Source organism: Drosophila virilis, chromosome 2 (assembly GCF_030788295.1).
Source record: "Drosophila virilis strain 15010-1051.87 chromosome 2, Dvir_AGI_RSII-ME, whole genome shotgun sequence".
Taxonomy (NCBI): Eukaryota; Metazoa; Arthropoda; class Insecta; order Diptera; family Drosophilidae; genus Drosophila; species Drosophila virilis.
Window position 1 is genome coordinate 33,279,172 of NC_091544.1, and position 22,416 is coordinate 33,301,587.

Below are 22,416 nucleotides of genomic sequence, written 5' to 3' on the forward strand. Positions count from 1 at the left end.
GTGCAAGAGTGCGCAGCGTCATGTATTCTACGTGTCAGAGTTTCCACAGCTTTCTCGATATCCTCACCAGAGTCTAGACTGATAGTGGCATCCATTGTCTCCTACACTCTTTCCTTGAACCTCTCAACATTTGAGTTGCTAGTTAGAAGCTTGGTGATTCGCTTGCGAGGTCGGGTACCTTCCAAATATCCGTGGAACCAATAGGTAGGATGTCTGGACGAGAGAGTGGTGAAATGCTTAGCTTGGATGCAGGGTAGCAGGGCAGTTCTCTTTGGGTTGCATAGCCTGAAGCCCCACTAGGTGTTTTTTGAATTAAAGTCACCCCCAATTAGAAACCTGTGTTCCAGAACAGGATTTGATAATTGAATCCCTAATTTGATGAGAATAGCTGCACCGCTCCGAGTATTGCCATTCAGGTGTTTTGCGAAAATTGGGCCACATCCGTTTATTTGAAGGTAATAAATTGTGTTTGCATTAATTGCACCATGGCCTGTATTTATTTATTTATTTTTTTTTTTTATCAAGTTAATTGAAATGAATTTTATATATTTCTTATATATTTGCTATATTCATTTTATTATTTATATTTTTTTTGACACTTTATATACAAAATTTGACCGCTGTTGAGACAGTTGCTGCCCCTGGGTAACAGAATGAACAAAATGAACTCGGCCAAGCTGTACTACATTTTTGTAAGCTCTTAAATATTTCAAATGTTATATATTATTATATTAATATATATTTATTTTCCCTTATATATTTTAAATATATATTTATATATTATTATTGTATATTAAAAATATTTATTTTTATTTGTTAAGTTTTTTAGGCTTCCCATATATCTTCATTTATTATTTATTCAAACTTTACTCTTTATTTACTACGCTTTTTTGTTTTATTTGTTTTTTTTTTTTTTTGTCCATTACAAGAACAAACCCAGCTTAATCTCTACACAACTTTTCCGGCCCATTAGAGCCCACTTTCTCCCAATTTACATCGACAATTTATTAAGGATAACTGCAGCTCCCCCTTCTGTCCACCGCACACCTTACACTTTTGCCGCTGGCCTATTGGAGATGAAAAATAAAAAGTTTCTTCTGACAAATTATATTTAAATGAGCTGCATTCGAAAAGTTGCGAGCGTTTGACCAAATTGACATGGCCAATGTCTTGGGCCCGACCAAAAAAAAAAAAAGATGACAGAAGTCGCCAAATTAAATATGCCAAAAGTCAAAGCAAATGCCAGTAAGAGAGATTCAAAAAGTTTACATTCGCCCAATTCTAAACTCTTTTTCAGCTCGCCAAGGGTACTTTTTGTTTGTTTGAGGGTTCCTTAGGTGAGGGGCTGCGCTATAGAGGGAAGCAAGAAAGAGAGAGAGATGCTTAATTTTGACATTTTACAGATTTGTTGCGTAAACGATTAAATGCCCGCTGGCTGTGCAGAGCGCTTAAATCTTTTCAGGCAAATGGACGGTGGGGATTGGGGAAAGGATGTTCGGTTTTTGAGGTTTTGTGTGCTGTTTTTCGAAATGGAATTAAATTCCATTTTCAGCTTTGGGCAAAAGTTGTTGTGCGCATTTTTATTTACAACTAGTTTCATGTGTGTGTGTAAAATGCAAAAGAGTTTAATTTGCAATTTGTCGCCCTCATTCAACGCTTAACTTTTCATCTCACACTCGGGCGCCGCTTGCGGTTCCATATGCAAATGCCGTCGGTTGAGAAAGCCATACCTTAACCAGCCCTCCCTCTCCCCCTTTAAGCCAGACTGTGCGTTAAAATGTAGAGAAAAGTTTCGCATTGAGGCGCCACTTGAGCTGGCTTCGGAGTTGCCGCTTGCCGTTCGCCGCAGTGCCAAGTGCGCAGTTTGTTAAATGCCTTTCAACGGCGTGGTTAGCCAAGCGCAGACCTTGAAATGCAACGCCCGGCTCCGGCCAAAGCAGGCCAAAAACTCTTAGCGCATGGAGCCCAGCAGTTGCCAACGGCCACTCGGGCAGCTAACCAGGCGCACAACTTTTCTGTGGGCAGCCGCACAACGCTTGCAACCAACAACAAAAGTCATTTTGTAGTTACTCCGGACATGTTGATTGCAAACAAAATGTTTTAATTGAATAACATACAACAACCACTTTTTTTTCTAACTTTTCTACAGCACTTTAAGCATTTAAATGCCAACATTGCGTATGCTTCATTTTCAGTTAGATGAGGCTTAAGGACATTTATTAGCTTTGAATTGGTTTTGATTTTTTTATGGACTTCTAAATTTCTGAGAATTTGTGTTTATATTTTTTATTCAGGCAACCGTGCGTATGCCTAATATACGCATATGTCAGCACGTACCATATATAATATAATCTTTAATATATAAGTTTGTTGTTGTTTCTACATTGCATAAGTTTGTTAAAGTTTTGATTACATTTTTAGTTTTTTGAAGGGCTAACCGTGCGTATACTTGATGAGTAGAAGCAACTTAGCATATTAAATCAAGTGTTTTTTAAAAAGTGGGCATAATAAAACTTCATTTTCTCTATTTTCTATATATGAATTAATCAACCTTTTATATTGTACGTTGTCGTTGTTCATGTGTTTTCTAAGTTACGCATTTAGGCAAGAGAACAAACGGAATTAATACAAAATTCTGGGCTGGCATATGAATATAAAGTTCTCCATTCCTATAATAAAATATACCAAAATATAAAGTCCTATACTTTATTTTAAAATTTACATACATATTTAATTGTTTTTTAAAAGTTACATTTTATGAAAGCTACAAAATGGAGAACAACAACTCCCGCTATATGTGCAATTAAATATTAATTGTAATCAAACAACTCGTATTTGTAATTCAACATTATTAATATGTAAGTACTTCACTCAAAATAAATGCACAACAATTGCAGAAAAGTTTCTCAGATACTTACGCATTCTTTAGCATTTATTTTAATTATTAAAACGTATTTAAAATACCAACAGGCTTTTGTCCGGGCAATTAAACGATTTAAATTAAATGAAGCAACAGACTGTTGGCCAAATTAAATGCTCATGTTTATGTTTTGATTATTATTATTGATGTTGTTGCAACTAACAAATATTCAATTTGATAATTTAGTTGTGGCCAGCAAAGGATTTGCATGCAAGCGAACTCCCAAGGGCTGGCGATCAATTAGGCTCGTAATTCGAATGCAATTTGCAATTTGTGCCAATGTTAAATCGAAAAATTTAATTAAAATTTTAGCACACAAATTTTTCAAATTGGGCTGCGTCTAATGAAATTGCTTTGAAATTTGCATTGATTGATGCCATTTTGTGATTTATTGTAGTTGAGACGAACTTGAGTTAAACAACAGGCGAATGTCCTGAGTTCAATTAGTCGCTGTGTCTTTGTGGGTGTGTATGTATATTTGTGAGTATGGGGGTGTGTGTGTGTGTGTGTGACAATGTCAAATGTCGTTCAAGCACACACACACACACGCACACTCAAACACTGACAATGTACATTTATTTTACTTGGTTTCATTTCGTATTTCTTTACATGCCGAACCACAATGATTGATGCGGACATGTTATCATCAAATAACTGTGACTCTTGTCAGATCTCGAGGGGGCTGCCAGAGGATTATCTACAGGGAGTGGGCGGAAGTATACCCATGTGCATAAGCCGACATATGTTCTGAGTGTGCGCGTGTGTGGGTTTGTGTCGTTTTGTGCTTGGTCAAAAACTCAATTTAAATTGTATTTATTTCCATTGTTTTGCGCAAGTTGAGCGCAGTTGCCATTTCTGATGTTGGTTACTGTCAGGAGCTCATTTATCTGGACTCAGAGCTCGGGGGTGACTAACTATCAGTCAAACCACCACAACAAAAACAACAACAACAACAACAATAGCAATAGCAACAGCAACAGAACAGATATGTATGAATACATATGAATTGGAGGACTAAAGAAACAAAATCAATCGACTTACACATATTTTCTATATTCTATAAGTATGGCCTCGATGAATATATGTGAAAAAGCTAGTCCACGTAACGAACCATGGATGAGGCAATAGTTTCAAGCGTGAGCCGAAAAGCCAGCAAATTTTCTAAGGTTTCCAGCTGTGAGTCTAATGAAGCTTGCAATTGGTTATGATATCTTAAGGCCATGAAATGTTTATCATATTAAAATTCAATTTTTGACCAATTGTGGTTTGATATATAATAATAAGCTTGCCTACAGGAACAAGGCCTCAATCGACACAAATGCAATCGAAGCTGCACTCATCGTCTTTTCAACTTAGCTAACTTAGCTTTAAGCACATCGGATATTTCAATTCCCTGTTCGCCACAGATCATTTAATTTTTAGTTGAACACACAAAAACAACTTGGATATACATAATTGAAAAGGAAACAAATGCTAACTAAATGTGAATCTAATTACCCAAAGACTTGAGGAACGGTCTATCATCGCTGGTCTCCTCGTCGTCGTTGCCATCCGAGTCGAATGCGTTGTCGGGAATATCGTAGAGACGTATCATGGGCTTGTTTGGATCCTTCATGATCAGATACTTGCCATCTGGCTGCTTAAGCACAATGTCAACTAGGCAACGCAGCACGCCCCAAGCATTATCCATATTCAGATTGATTTGAGTGGCAAATTCCTGTGGCTTGAACTGCTGCATGCCCAGGATGACATGACGCAGATGATCCTTGCCTGCGTAATGCGCTCTATATTTAGGCTATATCAGAGTAATATAATTGCATTAGTATAATTACGATTCACACGCGAGACATAGCCCAGCTTGAGCTGATCGGAACCGGCGAGCACCGCCTCCACGGTCCACTTGGCCAGCTTGCAGGCATTGTTGCGCAGCTCGGAGGCGAGAACAGCGCCGCGTTGGCTGTCCAGCTTCTGGCGCCACTCGACGCTGTTGGCCGCCTTCGAGTCCCACTCGTTGAGCGCCTTGATGGAGAGGAACTGCAACTCGCCGGCGGGCGATTTGATGACGCCGTTGTGTTTGCAGCGCGCTATTAGAACCACATCGTCGCCCAGTTGCCATTCCTTGTAGCGATAAGCAACGGAGGCGAGCTCCACGCCGGGCTCCTCGAAGGGATTGGGCTCATCGAACTTGTGCTTCGGCTCCTGTTCGCCAATCTTGAGTACCTGCTGACTGAAATTGTGATTGATCAAAGTGGCCTCCAAGGACAGGCTCTGCGGCGAATTGATGGAGCCTTCCTCATCCTGCGGCGGCTCCAGTGCCGTCTCATTGACCGTCAGCAAATCGAATTGGGCATTATCGCGCTTGTCCAGAAACACCTTGGTGCCCAGCTTCTCGATGACAATGTCCCAGGAGTAGTTGGAGCGTGTGCAACACATCAGCGTGGCAATTATATCATCTGTTGCGAAGACATTGCCCATGCTCTTCGACAGACGGCGTATGATAGGATCGTCTATAGTGCCCGGCACATTGATGATGCGATCGATCTTCTGCAGCGGCCGCTCGTTCTTTACATTAATGCGATCGCATTGCTTATCATAGTACTCCAGCGTACCGCAGGTGACCACATCCACACCGTCCTTAATATTGGGCAGCGACAGCTTGAGCAAGCGAGGAAAGTCAATCTCCTCTATGGAAACCCAGTCGGACCGAACCACCACAGAGCTTTCGCGCAGACGCACTGGCGCATTGCGCATAAAGCGGCGACCCATGTTGCCCCGTCGCATGTCCCGTCCCTTGCCATACTTGTTGCCGACCCCTGCTCCACCGGTACCTCCGGCACCACCCTGACCCCCACCTATGGCCGCATTGCCACGCACATTGCGACCGTGGACACGAACATTGTTACGCTGATTGGGACGATAGCGATTGCGTTGATAAGGCTTGAGCGCGCGCGGATTGCCGCCGTCGACCAGGTGAAAGGTGGCATCGTCGTCCTCATGGAAGTAAGCGTACTGGCTGTTGTTGCTGCCAAACGTCGAGGCATATTTGTTGGCGTACTTCTTCTCCTGCACGGGCATCATCCAATCGCTGATTTTGCCCAGGCGATCGCTCTTGCAGAACGGCTGATAGGGCACCTCCATGTCTGGCATATCGCAGGGTCCCCAGCCGAACTGATTGTATTCAATGTAGGGCTTGATGAAGGGCGCGTATTGCGACATGATTAATACTGTTTAACCAAAACACACTATTGAAATTCAGATCTGGAATTGAATTCCTGATCCTTTTACTAAAATTATTCAAATTCGAGCTAGATTTATTTATATACGTTTCTTGATTTTTGAGCGCTACGGAAATTGTGATACGTTTTCGGAGTGTGACAAGGTGGAAATGAATACTCAAAATTGATTCAAGTAGGGCGGCTACGTGATGCAAAAATAACTCTTAATCGAAAAAATATATAGTACAGGATATACTCATAAAAAAATATGGATGAAACCATGAAAATATTCCATATATTTTTTTTAAAGTTGAAATAATTTTAGCCTTAATTATTACTATTACTATTAGGTATTGTCAATGGGTATTTATCGATTGTTATGATTGATTGATTCAGTTAAGAGCATCACAAATCGAAAAAAATTTCTAAAAATTGCATAAAGAAAATGCAGAAAATATGAATTTCTTAATTTGAATTAATTTATTATATAAGTTTTGCTTATTATTTATAAGCTTTGCATTGCATATTTGTTCCAGGCTTATTTAAATATCTAAGTAGCCAAACCTTCTAGTATGTCAAAACAAAAAAACCTTAATTTTTTAACATAAATCAATAAATGAACTTTGACAAAAAAGATGGTTGATTGTCTGACGATCTATCGTTGGTGCATAAATACAATTATACTGTGTTTTTGTGCCATATTTATCTTCCTACGCATGTTAATGGCTATCATTTGCCAAGTCGGCGGAAACATTTACCGGTAAGTCGCATATTTAAGAACCATAAAACCAGGCTGAAAGCAAAGCAATCATGTTTCTCTCTGCTAGGTGACACCGAGTGCTAAGCTAAATACAGCTGAAACCTGGCACCTAGCGATGTATGGATAAGCAGAACCGGAACCTGTATTGAAACTTGGCACATAAAATCATATTTATATCTCTTATTAAATTAAATGCAATTCTCTATTGAAATATATACTTTTAATATAAATAATATATTCTAAAAATGTTGAGCATCAGAAAAGTATTTCTTGAGCTTTTGAATCGCCTCAATAACAATTGTAGTTTAATTGAGAAGCACATCAAATTAGTACACTTCATAGGTCTAACGACGTTGTCATGGGAAGTGTCTAGTGAAAATCTGATCCAGGGAAATGTACCCAAATCCCTTACGAACACCCAAAACCCGCACATTTATTATTATAACTTTAGTCCTTTGGCCATTGTGTGGCATTGAATATGAGAAAATGGGCAGCAGAGAAAATGCAGCACAATAGAAATGCGAGTACACGAATTCAAGCGCATATACTCGGATACGCATGTGAGTACTCGTGCTCATCTGAATGAATGCGAATGTGAATGTGGATGTGAGAGAAGAAAGAGGAGCTGGAGAGCATAAACAGGAGCAGGGAACATCCTGCATTATATGCTTGAATGCGGCACGTTTCAGTTACACAGAATGTTGGCTGCTCTCGAGTTGGAAAATCTGGCAACAATCTCGTTAAAAGTAAAGGCCAAATTATAGTAAAACTAACAGATGGTAAAGGTAGTCACATAAAGAGCTTGTTACATAACAATCTCAGTTGCCGGGGCAAGCGCAAACGGAAGCGGATATCAAAAAAAACGTCGAGCGTGTGAATGTCTCCCAGGGGGTGGCGTAGTGTTAGAAGGGAGGCGTTCACTGCATATATGCGAATGGACTTGGAATTCTGCTTCCTATTTTTTCGGCTTGGGGCTGGCTGCCACTCAGCTGGCTGCTAAGCTTTTGTCAGGCCGACAGTGTCATGTTGATGTGTTCATTGTGTGCCAGTGGCAGCTGCTGCTGCTTACAGGCGCCCAACCCAACCCCAGCCCCAACCCCAACCGTCAATCCCGAACCTCTTAATCCCACCCCTCGCCCTGACACCCTGAGCTACAGTTAACACACTTAAGCCACATACGCTCGGTTTGGCTGTGCGTGCAAGTTGGGTGGTTGAGTGGCTGCTCGCGTCTGTTCGTGTGGATTATAATTGCCATGCGGCTGTCAGTGAGTGCCTGCACCTCAAAATGCAACCGCTCTGCCAAGCCTCGCCCGCACGCAGCTGCGGCTCATGTTGCATATCATTTTTAATGCTAACCACATGCCACATTATGCAGCTGCATTGCCGCTGTGGTCGAGCTCCAGCTTCAGATCCTGCGCGGCTTGGTGGCGGCTATTGCTAGAGCTTCGGCTTTGCGGCCCTCCGCCTTCTGGAGAAAGTGTTGTTGCCGCCGCCACTGCTGCTGCTGCTGCTGCGGTTTACTAAAGGCACACGACGAAGAATAATGTTCACGCATAAGCAAGTACCTCTTCAGGAAGCGACAATCTGAGCACAAGTATCACTATCATTATAATATCCTGGGAAAGCTATACTCAAACTTTATAGAACGAGTTCAAAAGTGTATGCTATGTATATTTAAATAATATATTTAAATAATCAATGAGCAGCTATTATTTTAATATATATTATAAAATATCTCAAGAGCAAACGATTGGATTAAGACCAGACTCAAGCTAACATTTATATCGTAGCACACCATTCCCCATTTGGCTATTTAACTATAGGGTATATGCGTAGCAGCAGCAAAGTGAAAAACCGCTTGCATACTTTGCGGCGCTCGCAGGCGATAAGCGACGCTTGTTGCTATTGTTATTTTTGCTGCTGCTGCCGCTGCTATTGTTGCTATTGTTGTTGTTGTTGTTGCATTGGCGCGGCTGCTGTTACCGCGTCGGCTGCTTTTGTTGCATAAAAATTAATATTTATGCGAGGCAACTTGTGCAAAGCACTGCAAATGCCATTGTTTTCATCTGCACAACCCCCGACCAACCCCCCTGCCCTCCTCTTCGAAAGCCGCCGCGTCGGCTACACGCGTGGCAAGGACGTTCCGGATGGCCGCAACTGCATTCTCAGCTCGTCAAGCGCAACGCAACGCAACGCCAGCTGACAAGACATACATATTTGTATGATGGCATTCAATTACCTGCTTCAAGCCACCCCACCCTCACCTCTCCACCCCCCTTCAATCCATACTTAGGCAGATGAAAATAACAGTGCTCACACCTCGTCAGAAAGCGAAAAGCCTCCATTTACCAGACTCTACGCTCCGCTGGCCCACTCACCACAGCCTGTCGTAATGGCGCTTAAATTGCGTATAAAAATGCACGACAAGATGCAAATGTAATTAATAGCATATTAAATGGACCGACCATTAATAAAACATGATTGATTTATGCGGGTAATTAAAGCTGAAGTGCTGACAGGTGCACGACTAGACCATACCCTGCAGAAAATAAAAAAAAGTTTGTACTTGACAAACTAAATTTTAAATTGGCATTGGGTCAATTAAGCGAACAAAAAATGGTTAAGCAAGAGAATTACGAATATGTTTAGTTAGTCGAATAGGCAATACCCTGCAATAGGGTATGAAATAAAGGAAAATAAAATGCATAGGCTAAGAGCGTCAAACATAAATGGAGAAGAATAGTAAAAAGGATTCAAATTTAAAATTGTGTGAAAGTTATGCATGCAGATAAAAGAGGCCAAGTCCAATATATATTTACTGTATATATTAAAATTTATCTGATTAAAGTAGTAGTAGAAGTTAACTATAAAAACCAAAATATATAATTATTCTAATAAGTCTGCTTTAAGAATTAGAAACGTTTTGTTTCGAAAACTATTTAAAACTTTGTATTTCCAATCAGGTTAGGGTTGGTTACAGTATGTTCCAGAAATTCAAATTCAATTCGAAAGCAGGTGCTTCTACAAATTTTAGATTTTTGCACTTTGTTGTTAAAGAAATGCAAGCAAGCTGTTTACTACCGATGAGAAGTGACGTTTAGTTTGGGCACAGGCTATGCGTCGTCCTGTGAGCTGGATCATCATAAGCAAGCAACTCTCAAACCAATTAGGGCAAACAGATACAGCTATAGGTTGTCGTGCCAGCTGGACCCTTAACTGCCTGAAAGTGGGCAATATCATCGAAAGAAGGGACTGCCGTTGTCCTCGAACTATTAGGAGATACTCAAAGAGGAAGATGGAGTTGCCAGAGGGTATTCTAATTGGTTTCGGTAATCCGCTCCTGGACATAACCAGCATTGTGGAGGACACAATGCTGCTCGAGAAATACGATCTGAAGCCCAATGCGGCCATCATTGCCGAGGAGAAGCACTTGCCGCTTTTCGAGGAGCTGACCAATCAGGAGAATGTGCACTATTCGGCGGGAGGTGCCTGCCAGAATTCGATGCGTGTCTTTCAGTGGATAGTGGGCACACCCTTTCGAGCCCTGTTTTTTGGGGCCGTGGGCCGCGATAAATTTGGGGATACAATTGCCAAGCGGGCGCTATTCGATGGCGTCCAGACGCATTATCAGGTCAAGGACGAGGCATCAACCGGCACCTGTGCGGTTATCATATCGGGTCAAAATCGTTCCCTGGTCGCAAACTTAGGCGCCGCGGCTTTGTTCAGTGAGGATTGGCTAGACATTGAGGAGAACAAGTGTCTGTTTGAGCGTGCCCAGTATTTCTATGCGACCGGCTTCATTGTCGCCGTAAACTCACCCAGCGTACTCCGCATAGCGAAGCTTTCCAGCGAAACTAATCGCTGTTTTGTGCTCAATTTCAGCGCTGTCTTCGTGCTGCAAACGCACAAACAGGAAATAGACGCAATTCTGCCATACACCAATATGATTATTGGCAACAAGCAGGAGGCCATAGCCTTTGCCGACACACATGAATGGGACACCACGGACATCTTTGAAATCGGTAGAAAGCTGCAGAGCCTGCCCAATGAAAATAATCGGCCGCGCATTGTCATGATCACCGATGCCGTCTGCCCGGTACTCTGCTTCCAGGAGAACGATAAGGTGCTCGAGTACCCGGTGCCTAAGGTCGACAAGAAAATAATCGTGGACACAAACGGCTGCGGCGACGCCTTTGTCGGCGGCTTCCTTTCGCAGCTAGTCCAACACATGCCCCTTGACTACTGCATCCGCACAGGCATCTTTGCCTCGCAGCAGGTCCTGCGCATAGTCGGCATCCAAATCGACAAACTGCCCAAGTTTAGGGAGAGTTGCATTTAAGAGGCACATGCTCATTTTCAACCAAATTCAAGGGTATATTTGTATCTATTTTATAAATGGGAGCACCAAAAATTGAAGTTGATTTATTTATTATTTTATTTTATTTATTTATAAAAGGAAGAAACATTTTACTTAGACATCTCGAAGAAAGAATACCCTCCCTTGCGTACCCTTATACAGATGTGTGAGCTGAATTTGACCATAATATTTTACAAAACATGACTATTTCTCTACACATAAACTCAACCTAGAGACTTGTAGTTCAATATTGTTAGATACGACTAAAGATATATAAGGGGAAGAGGGAAAGTTATATGGGCCAAACCAAGATCAGATATCTGATAAACGATTAGGTATTTCATAAAAAGTCTTAGACAGATCATTCCCATATAATATATGGATCTGTTCCAACCGGATCCGAGATGGACAGACGGCTATATGAACTCGGCTGTAGATTTTGAATAAGAATATATAAACAATAAAGGGTCGCAGGTGCCTTTTTCAAATTGATTTAAATCTTGTTAAGTCCCACTCGAATTCTGGAACTTGTCTTTAAGCTTAAGATCTTTTTATCAAAATATTTCGTAATTTTGTAAAATATATTTTATTTTTTAATACATTTAAATAGATTGCAACCTGCCTTAATATTATATGTAAATCATGGTAAAAATAATTTCTGATTTTAATGTTAATTAATTTTTAATGCAAATCTCTGCATAAGCCCACGTTACAATTTAATAAAAAAAAAAATAATTTCTGCGAAATTAACAACCATATTTATTCATAATAAACGAAATGCCTTGATTTCCTGCAACTTTTAGGGCACATAAATGTGCCTTTAGCCTTGGTGCAAGGCAGCGTTTCGTTGTTATATGTATGTATATATATATATATATATATATGTATATATATATATATATATATGTGAAAACAAAGGGAATGTTGAAGGGGTGGTGGGGCTGGGGGAGTGTGGGTATTGAGCATGTATGGTCCACTGAGCAGAGCGCAGTAAAAAGAAGTGGAGTAAAAATATGCGTTTCATTTTTTGTAGCACCAATGTACATTTTACCACCCCCACCACAAGCTACCCACCCGCCCCCCTCACGACACCCCGTACCACGTTACTTGTCGCGCTTTGTCTTCTTGCAGCCACACAATCCAAGTGCCAGCTGTTGACTTTGGCCTGGACAAAATATTACGAGTCGCAACTGAAGCTGAGGCTGGAGCTGTGTTGCCTGTGTTGGCGCACGTGACCGTTGCTAGCTGGCAGCGGGGCGTGGCGTAGGAGGCGACTGTCGCCCACTGATTAAAACGATGCGTCCAGCGTTCGCATGACAGCGATTTTTTCTCGTTAAATCCTTAAACGTAGCTTCGTTTTTTAACACTTGCCAGCTTGTAACCTACCACCCTCTCCCACCCTCTCTCACTCTCTCACTCTCTGGCTTTCTCGCTTTCTTCGCCTGCCCACTTTGATTTCTTGCTAGCAGCTAGCAGCTCCAGCGCCAGCTCAAGCTTCATGCTATAATTTATGCATATATCCATTGTGATTTATGTCTTGATGCGCGCTTTTCTTCTTCTACTGTAGCAGCATTGTGTGCTCAATGGCTTAGCCATTTCTTGCCGCATCCTTCCACTTGGCCAGGACACACAATTAGCCGGGAAACTGAGCAGCGGGACAATAGATATGCCTAAGCCACAATCAAACAATGCAGCGTCAAGTCACAAGTGTCATGTGCTGACCCACCAGCCCGCACTTTCGCCCCACATTCTAGGGTTACACACACACACACACACACATAATCACACACACATGCACACAGCTTTGCAGTGGGCAACTGCAAAAGTTTCTTGTGGCAAACAAATTTAAATAAAACTTTATTTGAACCAAGTGGCTGAAAACTTTTCAGATTTGTCATATGCACATCTTCAAGCTAATATTCCTTCACACTTAGATGACATCCAACAAGTCGCTCGGAGTTATGTGGAACAAAGACAAAGATTCTTCATGCCATACTTTAGCAAATGCTTGGCAGCATTTTCTGACAACTTCTGCTAGAGGGCTTGCATAAAGCATCAAATTTTATACATTTTTCTTATGTATGTATATCAAAATGTCTGTTGGCCAATTCAACCACCAAGTAGGGGAAAATTGTAGTTAAAGTTTGTCTCAAAAATATAAAAATCAACGAAATCATATAATTGCACTTCGTAAACATAACGTAGTGTGCCTGTGTGACCGAGTTAGGTGGTTTAAACTCAAAAACGAGAAGTCGTCGGTTCAATTTCAGCAACTATTTAAGATTTTGACCTTATATTTATTTAGTTTGTTCTTATGCACAAAGTAAAAACAAATAAAATGTAGTTCTTTATATATAGGTTTTCCTTTTCAAAAGACTTTAAAATACATTAAAAACAGACAAGACATTGTTTACAATTTTTAAGTCATTCAAGGCATTCACAAGGCATTTTTTAAATGCTTCAACAATTACTTAAAATTTACGCATGATAAGAGTTCCTAGAATGCAATTACTTAGGCAGGCCTGTGCCCAAGGCAAATTTCTGCCACTAAGTGGACCCCTAATACGATTAAGTTCAATGGCAGACAAAAATGCAAAAGACAAGCAGGAAAAATAAAACAGGCCAAAGGCGAGGCAAAATCATGGGTCGCTGGCAAATTACCAGGGGACCTTTGACCTGAGCCCCGCTCAAAAAAATGCACAAGAGCAAAGGCAAAATCAAAGTGTATGATAAAACGTGGAACTAAACAGTTAAAGCGAACAGAGTTGAGATGCAAGACCAACACAGACAGCAAATAGTTGCATTGAGGTTTGGCTCATTTAGATTACTCCTACGCACTGGCGACCTCAGCAGCGGCAACGACTTTGACTTTGACGGTGACAGTTTTCAAATACTGCTTGTAACTTTGCTGCAACGAAAACAGCTAAACATAAACACAACAACAATTGGCAGTAAGTGTGTGTGTGTGCTTGCTTTTGTATGGAACGGCATAAGTTTTCTTTTTACTTTGTGTGCAGCGCTCTTGGCCCGGCGCAGACACCCACTTAGCCCCCTGGCAAAGCCGTCTATTCCCCACAGATGTCGCCTGCCATTAACCCAATGCAGGCAGTGCGTCGCTTATAGAGTCGTTCGGTATTCAGTCAAGTTCGCAACAGATCCTGGCCGGCATCGTAAAGACCTCAGACGCGTTTTGTCCTTGGCTTCCGTTGCTGTTGCCTGTCTGAAGTGCTGATTGTCTGAGACATTGCTGGAGGCTAACATTGAATCAGCACTTCCATTCCGGCTTTAGCTGCTTTAGCTGTGATTGTGTGTGTTTGTAGGTTATTTAAAATGATCGAATATATCCGACATAATGGCAAATCATGTTTCCATTGTTTTTTCATTGCTGGTAATTTGTTAGTCACTCGACACTGATGACACCAAGGATTCGAAACATGTATGTGAGCATCCATGACATTAAAAAGGATCTGCCACAAAGGATCTGCCGCTGACAGACGCTATAAGATTATATTAATTTAATTCGATTGCCAAATGTGATACGTGTATCAAGTACTTGAACTTCATTGCTTCAGTTATAGCATTGTTAAATTGGTTTCATTTATAACAATGGATATCCTCAAAAATGTTGTGTGCCAGTGATAATTCACCTAATTGATGTGCGAGTGGGGCGTGTGCTAAATATTTGATATTAACTTTGAATAAACTTCAGTAACTAACTGGCAGCGCTCTATTAAAGTAGTCCAGATTATATTTCTTAAGATATAAGAAATGAGATTCCGTTTAAATCGTTTAAGCTAATCTAGTTATTCTATTAGGGAAATTAAGAAACTTATATATAATCAAATATATTTAATAAAAAATATATAATATATGCTACAGATTTTTGTTGAATTTTGGCAAAACCGAATACGCACAAAATATTTTATAGATTTTTTTCGAAGGATCAAATCGATAAGCAGTTAATATACACACCCAAAAAAGTAAATATACAATTTGCATTTATGTAAATGCATGTTACATAAGAGAAAACAACTATAAAATACCAAATCTGTTAAAGCTTAACTTTAATTGTTCTCCGTGAATTTTCGTACAGCTCTTCTTGTCTTTAACTATAAATTATTTATTTACTTATGGGCGACACAAAGAGAGTTTCGTCACAACAAAAGAAAAACTTTTCCATAAGCAATCTAGTGCGATAATTTGCAGCAATAATATGTTTTATGGATATTTTTGTGCCAGTTCTTCTTCATGTCTGCGCCAATAAAAAGCAAACGAAACTGACAGCAATAAAAAAGAAAGAAAATAAACAAATGTAAAGAAAATATTACGCTACTGGAAGAGCGGTTGCGGGTTGGGTTTTATTTTCGAAAACTTTGTGCAACTCCATTTTGTTTATATTTTGATTGTCAGACAAGAATAAAAATTCGATGTCAGACGATAGACACAAAGCACCAAATACAAAATAAAATCCGTTTGCTTCACTGACTACAATAAGTAAGGCAAATGAAAATGGGAATAAAAATGTCAACGATATCAAAATTTGTAGCGATTGTAAATAAGATAAACATAATAAATATATCTATACACATATAATATGTAGCTAAAGAGACATTTTGAGCTGCAGCTGCAGCGATAAGCATGACTCGAATGCTACGGATTGCAAATTGCGCATACGCCATTCAAGTGTTGCTCCATTTGGTGCTTTACCGCTGCTGTTGCTGCTTTTGTTGAGCCACTTGACGCTAATGGACTTTAAAGTGTGTTCTCAAGCGTTCAATACCAGATTTTCAACAGACAGTTGCTAAATTTAAAGTGCTCCGCACATTGTTGTCACACATTGCGCATACGCCCCATTGCCTCGGCAGCTGCCAAAACTCCCCTGATAGTCATATTAAGAAAGGCAAAATCGCTTGCAAATGTATATACCAACACATAATTTGCTGTGCAAATAATAAAATGTCCTAATTCGGTATACGCCAAATCAGGCATACACACACACTGTGGCTGTGGCACAACAAAATTACACACAGTTCTGCTCAGCTGGTACTTTGTTAGTTTTTTCCAATTTTGCAAATGGCTTTTATCGCCACACGCAAAGACCAATGCTCCCTGTGTATCTGTGTGTGTGTTAATTAGGAATATCAACAGCTCTTAAATATGCTACCGATTATCAGAACAAAGTTTTCTTGTCTAAGGCTTGAGGTCAGCTTATGCGCTGGTTTTTGCTCTCAGCTCATTGTTTCAACTCTCAGAACAATCGTTTGGCTTTTATTTTTCGTCTGGCCAGTTACTTAATTTGAGTGGGGATAAATAATTGGATAACATTTATAATTTATAATAAAAATTCTAGCTCTTCAGACAAGATTCTAGAACACAATTTAAGCATTGACGAATCGATTCCCAAATACTTGTAGGCAAATCAAGCTATTCAATTCATTTTAATAAAACAATTTAAAATATAACAGTTGAGTAACACATTAATATAATTATTATATTTCCGCAGAATTGTATAACAGTCAAGTATAATATTTTAATAGGAGAATATGAGAATATATTAGAACAATAAAGGAAAAAATCTATCGTGTCGCTGAATAGTGTAACAATTTAGGTATGACAGTTAAGCTTTTCAATATAGTAAAACCAAAGAATCAAGCTGCATAGTAGCATTTTGTTGTATGGCGTTACTCATCTTAGAGTTTATATTGTCTTTGGTAAAACAATCTAGCATAGGTACAAATTTCAACAGCCAGGAGAAGTAATAGATTGGTATAACAGTCAAGTATAACAGTATTATAACATTATATTATATTAAAAGCCAAGAATAGTAATAAGGTGTCACAACATGGTATAACAAATACATATATAACAGTGTATATAACAAGTAAATGCAGCAATCAAGGAAACAGTGTAGCCTAACTGCAGAGCAAAACAGCTTTGACTAGGATAGTTCAAGTATAACAGTCTAGGCAAGTCTATTTTAAAAGTAATCAAAAATTAGAACACAGGAAGGCATTTAACTGAAGTTCTCCCTACTTCAGACTTAATGCACCTCTTTTTAAGCCAAAATTTAAATAATTTAACAACAACTCTCAACGAACGAGTGGCCCATTTAAGCTCCATCCGAAAAGAACTGCAAGTTCCCGGTTCCAGTTCCAGTTTCCTTAGCCCAGTCATAAGTATCAAAAACACATTTGCGCGCATTACACGATGAGAAGGAAATGGGTGTGTAAGTGTGTGAAAGAGGGGGAAATGAAATGAAAAAAAAGAAAGAAAGGAAAATGGCAGCAAAAGAAAACCAAATGCGCATTTAGCAGAAATGAGCTGCGTTTTCCGAAAATTAACTTTCAACAACATGTGTTGAAATGCATTTATCTTCCGGACTCATAACGACCATGCCCCTTCCTACCCCATGTCTCAACCGGACACTAAAACTTCGTTTAACAACTGCAAAAAAGGTGGAAATTAATTTTTGCCTAGGGCGGGGCCAAGCGGCGAGGAATTGCTGCTAGGAAAACCTGCCAAATTGTGCTAAATGAGCGCCAGTTGAAATTAAAAAACGAAATGGGCACACAAGAGCGCACGGCAAGGCGGCAGGGGACTAAGGGGACGCAAAGCAAGACGCAGCCGAGCTACCGTCGCGTAGTTGGAGCAACTGCCTGCAGCAAGTAGCTTCGCATTATGATTGCATCATTTGGGGCTAATTTGCATTTAAATACTTGGGCTCTGTTATTGTTCGAGTGCAGCATGGAAACTTTGCCACCACTTTCTGTGTTGCAACTGCTGCAAAGAAGCCAGCGGCGCAGCGTGCCAGGGTGCCGCCTGACTTGGCGCAAAAGTTATGCCGAGTCAAGGATATCATGAGATTGTCGTGCACTCGTGCCGGCCAACTTCAGCTTCAGTTAATGCGTTTGAATAATGAATGCAGGACTACTTTTAGCCGGCGTGCACCTTGCTAGCAAGCCTCCCCCCCCCCTCGACCATTTCCATCACCCCGCCTCCTTGCAGATAACAATGTACAAACTGGCGCCATCGCGCGGACATTATTTAGGGGGCCGTCCGGAGCAGAGCTTGGGACTTGCAACTGGCGGCCATCTGGCAGCAAAAACGCGTTAAGATTTATTGAATGCCAGATGAGCTATTTTTTCTTCATTTTCTGATACCCTGTACCCATGGTATGAATGAAGGGCATACTGCAGTTATTGCAGGCATTACATATGCCGGCGGAAGACGTATGTTCAAGCAATGTCGCCTGTCTTTAAATTCCAAAGTATCCTGAAATTATCTCAATGCACAGCTTACTTTAAACTATCGATAACTTGCACCCGTTTTAAATAATTAATTTGTTTTGATTGCAAGCCACGGTTTATTTTATCGGAGATTATAAGGAGTATTTATATGATAGTTTATGAGTACCTCTGGATGCCATATTTAATTGCTCAGATGGTGAAAGTGTGTGTGACCCGGAATATTTATAAGAACAACTCAGAGGAACGGACTGTGCACAAGGTATCTCCCAGTTGGATATTCGTATATAAAGCACTCTTAGTTGATCTTTTTTTTTTGTGCTCTGGCGCTGAGGAAACTCTTTGGCGTTGAAGACCTCCCCCGTCAGCCCTTCGTAGCAGCACCCCTCCCGGCAACCCCTGTTGCCCCACAAGCATTGCACTTTTAATAACTTGCATAAAAGTTTTATGTCTCTCGCTGCATGTTCGGGAAAAACTTTGCGTGTGTTTGGCACTTGAAAAGTTTGGAGCGAGCCCGCGAGCACTGTTTACCGCGTCGCGTTTGGGGAGTATGCAAAACAAAATCGCTGGAAAAATAATCGCATCAAGTATTTAAACTGACATTAAAAATATTGAAAAACTCGATAAATACTTGTTAAGTCTGGCTGCGGGCAATGTTACCTCCAGCTTTCTCTCTCTCCCTGTGTTTGAGCTGCTGCTGCTGATTATCTGTAAGGTGTACAATGGAGTCGCGTACAGCGCGGCGTACACGTGTTTATGTGTTTTTTTTTAAACAGACTTTAAATAGATTTGCAACTCCTTAACAGCTCGCAACGCGGAATGTTTTAATAGTTCAGCTGTAGTAAAAGCGTAAATTAGCGAAGAAATAAAATTGTTGTAATGACAGTACTCAATGGGAAAGCAATACAAAACGCGTTCGACTATAGATGTTACAGAATATATTGATCAATGCTGGATCAAGAGCAAATCTAAAGAATAGAGAGTGCACTTACAAGACTAGAAATCTAGATATATTAATTTGTATCAAGTAAAGACCGTTGGCGTTGAGTATCTTAACAAGCCCATTTGTTTCAAAGTATGCGAAGAAAAGCATATGTACTACAAACACAAGTATATATACCAAATTTCAAGAAGACAGCTGCCCAACTAACAGAGTTCACATAGTCAGATTAGACTGTATCTACTTGGATTGTAGCCATTTGAAAGAAAGATTTAATATTTGATAATTAAACAATTATGCGCTTCACAAATTATGCGCACTGCATAAATGAAATCAATTCACTGAAATCGTATCAAAAATAAATTACATTTACTTTCCAAATGGAGTAAATAATCTTCCCGTTCAGTGCACACAAACTCTCCGATACTCGCAGTTCTTTTTTCAGGAGCTTTTCAGTGTCACCGCTTGTGACTGCACTTCAATGTCTGATGTCAGGTGCTTAAAGGGTGCTTAAAAATGCATTTTGGTTCGCTGTCAGTACTCGTATATTTAACTGTAACCTGTATCAGACAAATTCAATTCAGTTCCATTTCATTCTATTCATTTTAATTAATTGAATTCAGTACTCCAATTACTTTTGGTAGCCGAGGAAAGTGCGAGGAAAAGTCATTTATATATATTTGTAAATGTGTACGTGTAGGTGCTCTACCCACACCTGCACCCACACCTGCACCCGCACCGCCCCCGTTACCCCTCGCTGACATGCAACAGGAGAAATTGATATGCCGAATTTGGGGTAAATGTTTTACACTTCAACAGCAAGCTAATGGAAAGCTGTGGGTTTTTGGAGGATTTACCTGGGCAGCTGCCCACATTAGCTTCACAATCAGCGTCCCCCCTCAGGCAATTGATTTGCCAATTTAGTAAACCAACGGAAATATACACGAAACGATGCGGTTCAGTGGGTCATGCAATTACACATCGATTGAGACGAACAATACGAGGTATAGTCAAATGTACTGACGGATTTGATTGAAGGCCGGATGAATGAACGGATGCATTGTCTATCACTAATGTAACAAGGAACTCAATTAAATTTAGCATCTGATCCATGACCCAATTATAGGAAATTATAGACAAAAGCTATTAGTATAAACTTTAATTGCCAGGAAGCGTACGTAAAAATAGATTAATGGGGACCTTTTTCGAAAAATAGTTTTGACAATAAAAACATAAGATAAGATGCACTTTAATAATATTTTTCCATAATTAAAGTTAATCCCACAATAAGCTCTTCGGCCAGGTCAAGAATGTCCATGAACTAAACTAGATTTTTATATCAAACAAGACAAAAACTAAGGAACTTTTCCATAATTTACTAGGTCACTAGAACTCACATAAGAAATAATTTAATAAATTTATAAAAAAAAAAAATCCAATAAATTTTCCAGTATTTAGATCGCACCCCATATTATGAATTTATCTTTTTATATATTAAATAAAATTTTATTAAAATATATAAAACATATAAGTATAACTATTCTATACCTCTTCGTAGAGTCGAGCTCTAATCAAAGTGGCTTCTTTCTACTTTTATAAAATAATATCTCTAACTACAGACAGTTATCGTTGCACGGAAAACATTTGCCACTCGCACTCTTATCTACGAGTTCCTAAGTAATTAATGTCTTTGGAGACCCTCTTTACTAATTTTTTGTTCTCTTCTTCTACTAAAAATATTTGATCTAAACTGTGCACGCTCAGTGGCAAGGGACTGGTCTTGTACCCAGGGGTCGTGAGCCCAAGGTAGAAGTGGGAACCCCAATTTGTAATAGTGATACAAACGTGTAGATATCTGAGAAACAATTTTATACTTCAATCAATTTTTCAAATATTATGCTTTTAAAATATTGTGTTCAAAAATTAAAAGAAAGAAAATCCACGAATGGTAGAGAACTGGAACTAATATTTCTGATCGAGATAGATAAAACGCTAACATAGTTGGAAAAGAGAAAAGCTCATCTCAGGAATCTTTTTAATCAATATTTGGACATATCAAGTCAATATATTATAAACATCCTCGTTTAAATATTTGACTTTAAGTGGAATTTCTGCAGAAATCAGAATCTAAGGACAGAGCTGTGATGCCTTTGGTGGGACATGACAAGTCAATTGACAGACAACAACAATTTGATGCTGTTGAAAATGCGCTTAAGGCGATGCAATCGAGAGGATGCAATAATTTGTAATGTCGAATGCCGAATGCTGTTGTTGTCCGCCCACTATTAAACCAGCAGAACCCGCAGCACCACGGCACCACAGCACCACATGCAGAGCTCCAAGCTGACAAGAAGCATGTAGCATCCTTTGTGGCACACAGACACAGAGACAACCGCATCCTGCTGCCATATAGCACAGAGCAAAAGGTCCTTTCATGACGTCCATATTCACAGTTCATAAAATTGAACCACTGGGCGGGGCGAGGCGAAGCGGTTGCGACGGCGGCTCAGCAAATCGAAATAAAAATTTATGTGCACATGTTTGAATTTATTGCCCATCTTTGGCCAAAGAAGCGACTGCCTGGATATGGGCGCACATATGTATGGCTATGCGATAGCAGGACTCGCTACCGTAAACGGGACTCCGGGGTTTGCGTGTGTAAATGTTATTCAATCAAATGTGAAATCATATGAACGATTGCGTTCCACTCATAAACATTTTATTTACCTTTAATTTCGTGCGAAGCGTCCTTTTGTGATGCGCCCGTGATTTAATGTGATTTAGCCTGCGACCCAAACTCCCCAACCCACCAACCCCTCGAACTCCTCCAACTTAACATGTGTCAGAATTATGGGGCAGCTCTCCCTCGCTACCTCTCAACCCCCCCCCCCCCCCCCCCCCCCCACACACCCCTCCATGAAGCAATTGTTGAATTAAACGCGCGCGATTTTTACGACTAAATAAGATGCTATTACGTTCC

The 22,416-nt window shown here is 40.1% G+C and overlaps 2 protein-coding genes across 2 annotated transcripts; one reads left to right on the forward strand and one right to left on the reverse strand.

Annotated features, from left to right (window-relative positions):
- Positions 1-4,303: 4,303 nt before the first annotated feature.
- Positions 4,304-6,303, reverse strand: eIF3d2 (eukaryotic translation initiation factor 3 subunit d2). The gene is made up of 2 exons (XM_002056670.4): positions 4,753-6,303; positions 4,304-4,690 (listed from the first exon to the last, which is right to left on the reverse strand). Exons 1-2 carry the CDS (start codon positions 6,134-6,136, stop codon positions 4,410-4,412), a joined length of 1,665 nt encoding a protein of 554 aa, XP_002056706.1. The 5' UTR covers positions 6,137-6,303; the 3' UTR covers positions 4,304-4,409.
- A 3,547-nt stretch (positions 6,304-9,850) lies between these two features.
- On the forward strand, positions 9,851-11,311 carry Adk1 (Adenosine kinase 1). The gene has a single exon (XM_002056672.4). It carries the CDS (start codon positions 10,011-10,013, stop codon positions 11,232-11,234), a length of 1,224 nt encoding a protein of 407 aa, XP_002056708.2. The 5' UTR covers positions 9,851-10,010; the 3' UTR covers positions 11,235-11,311.
- Positions 11,312-22,416: the final 11,105 nt, after the last annotated feature.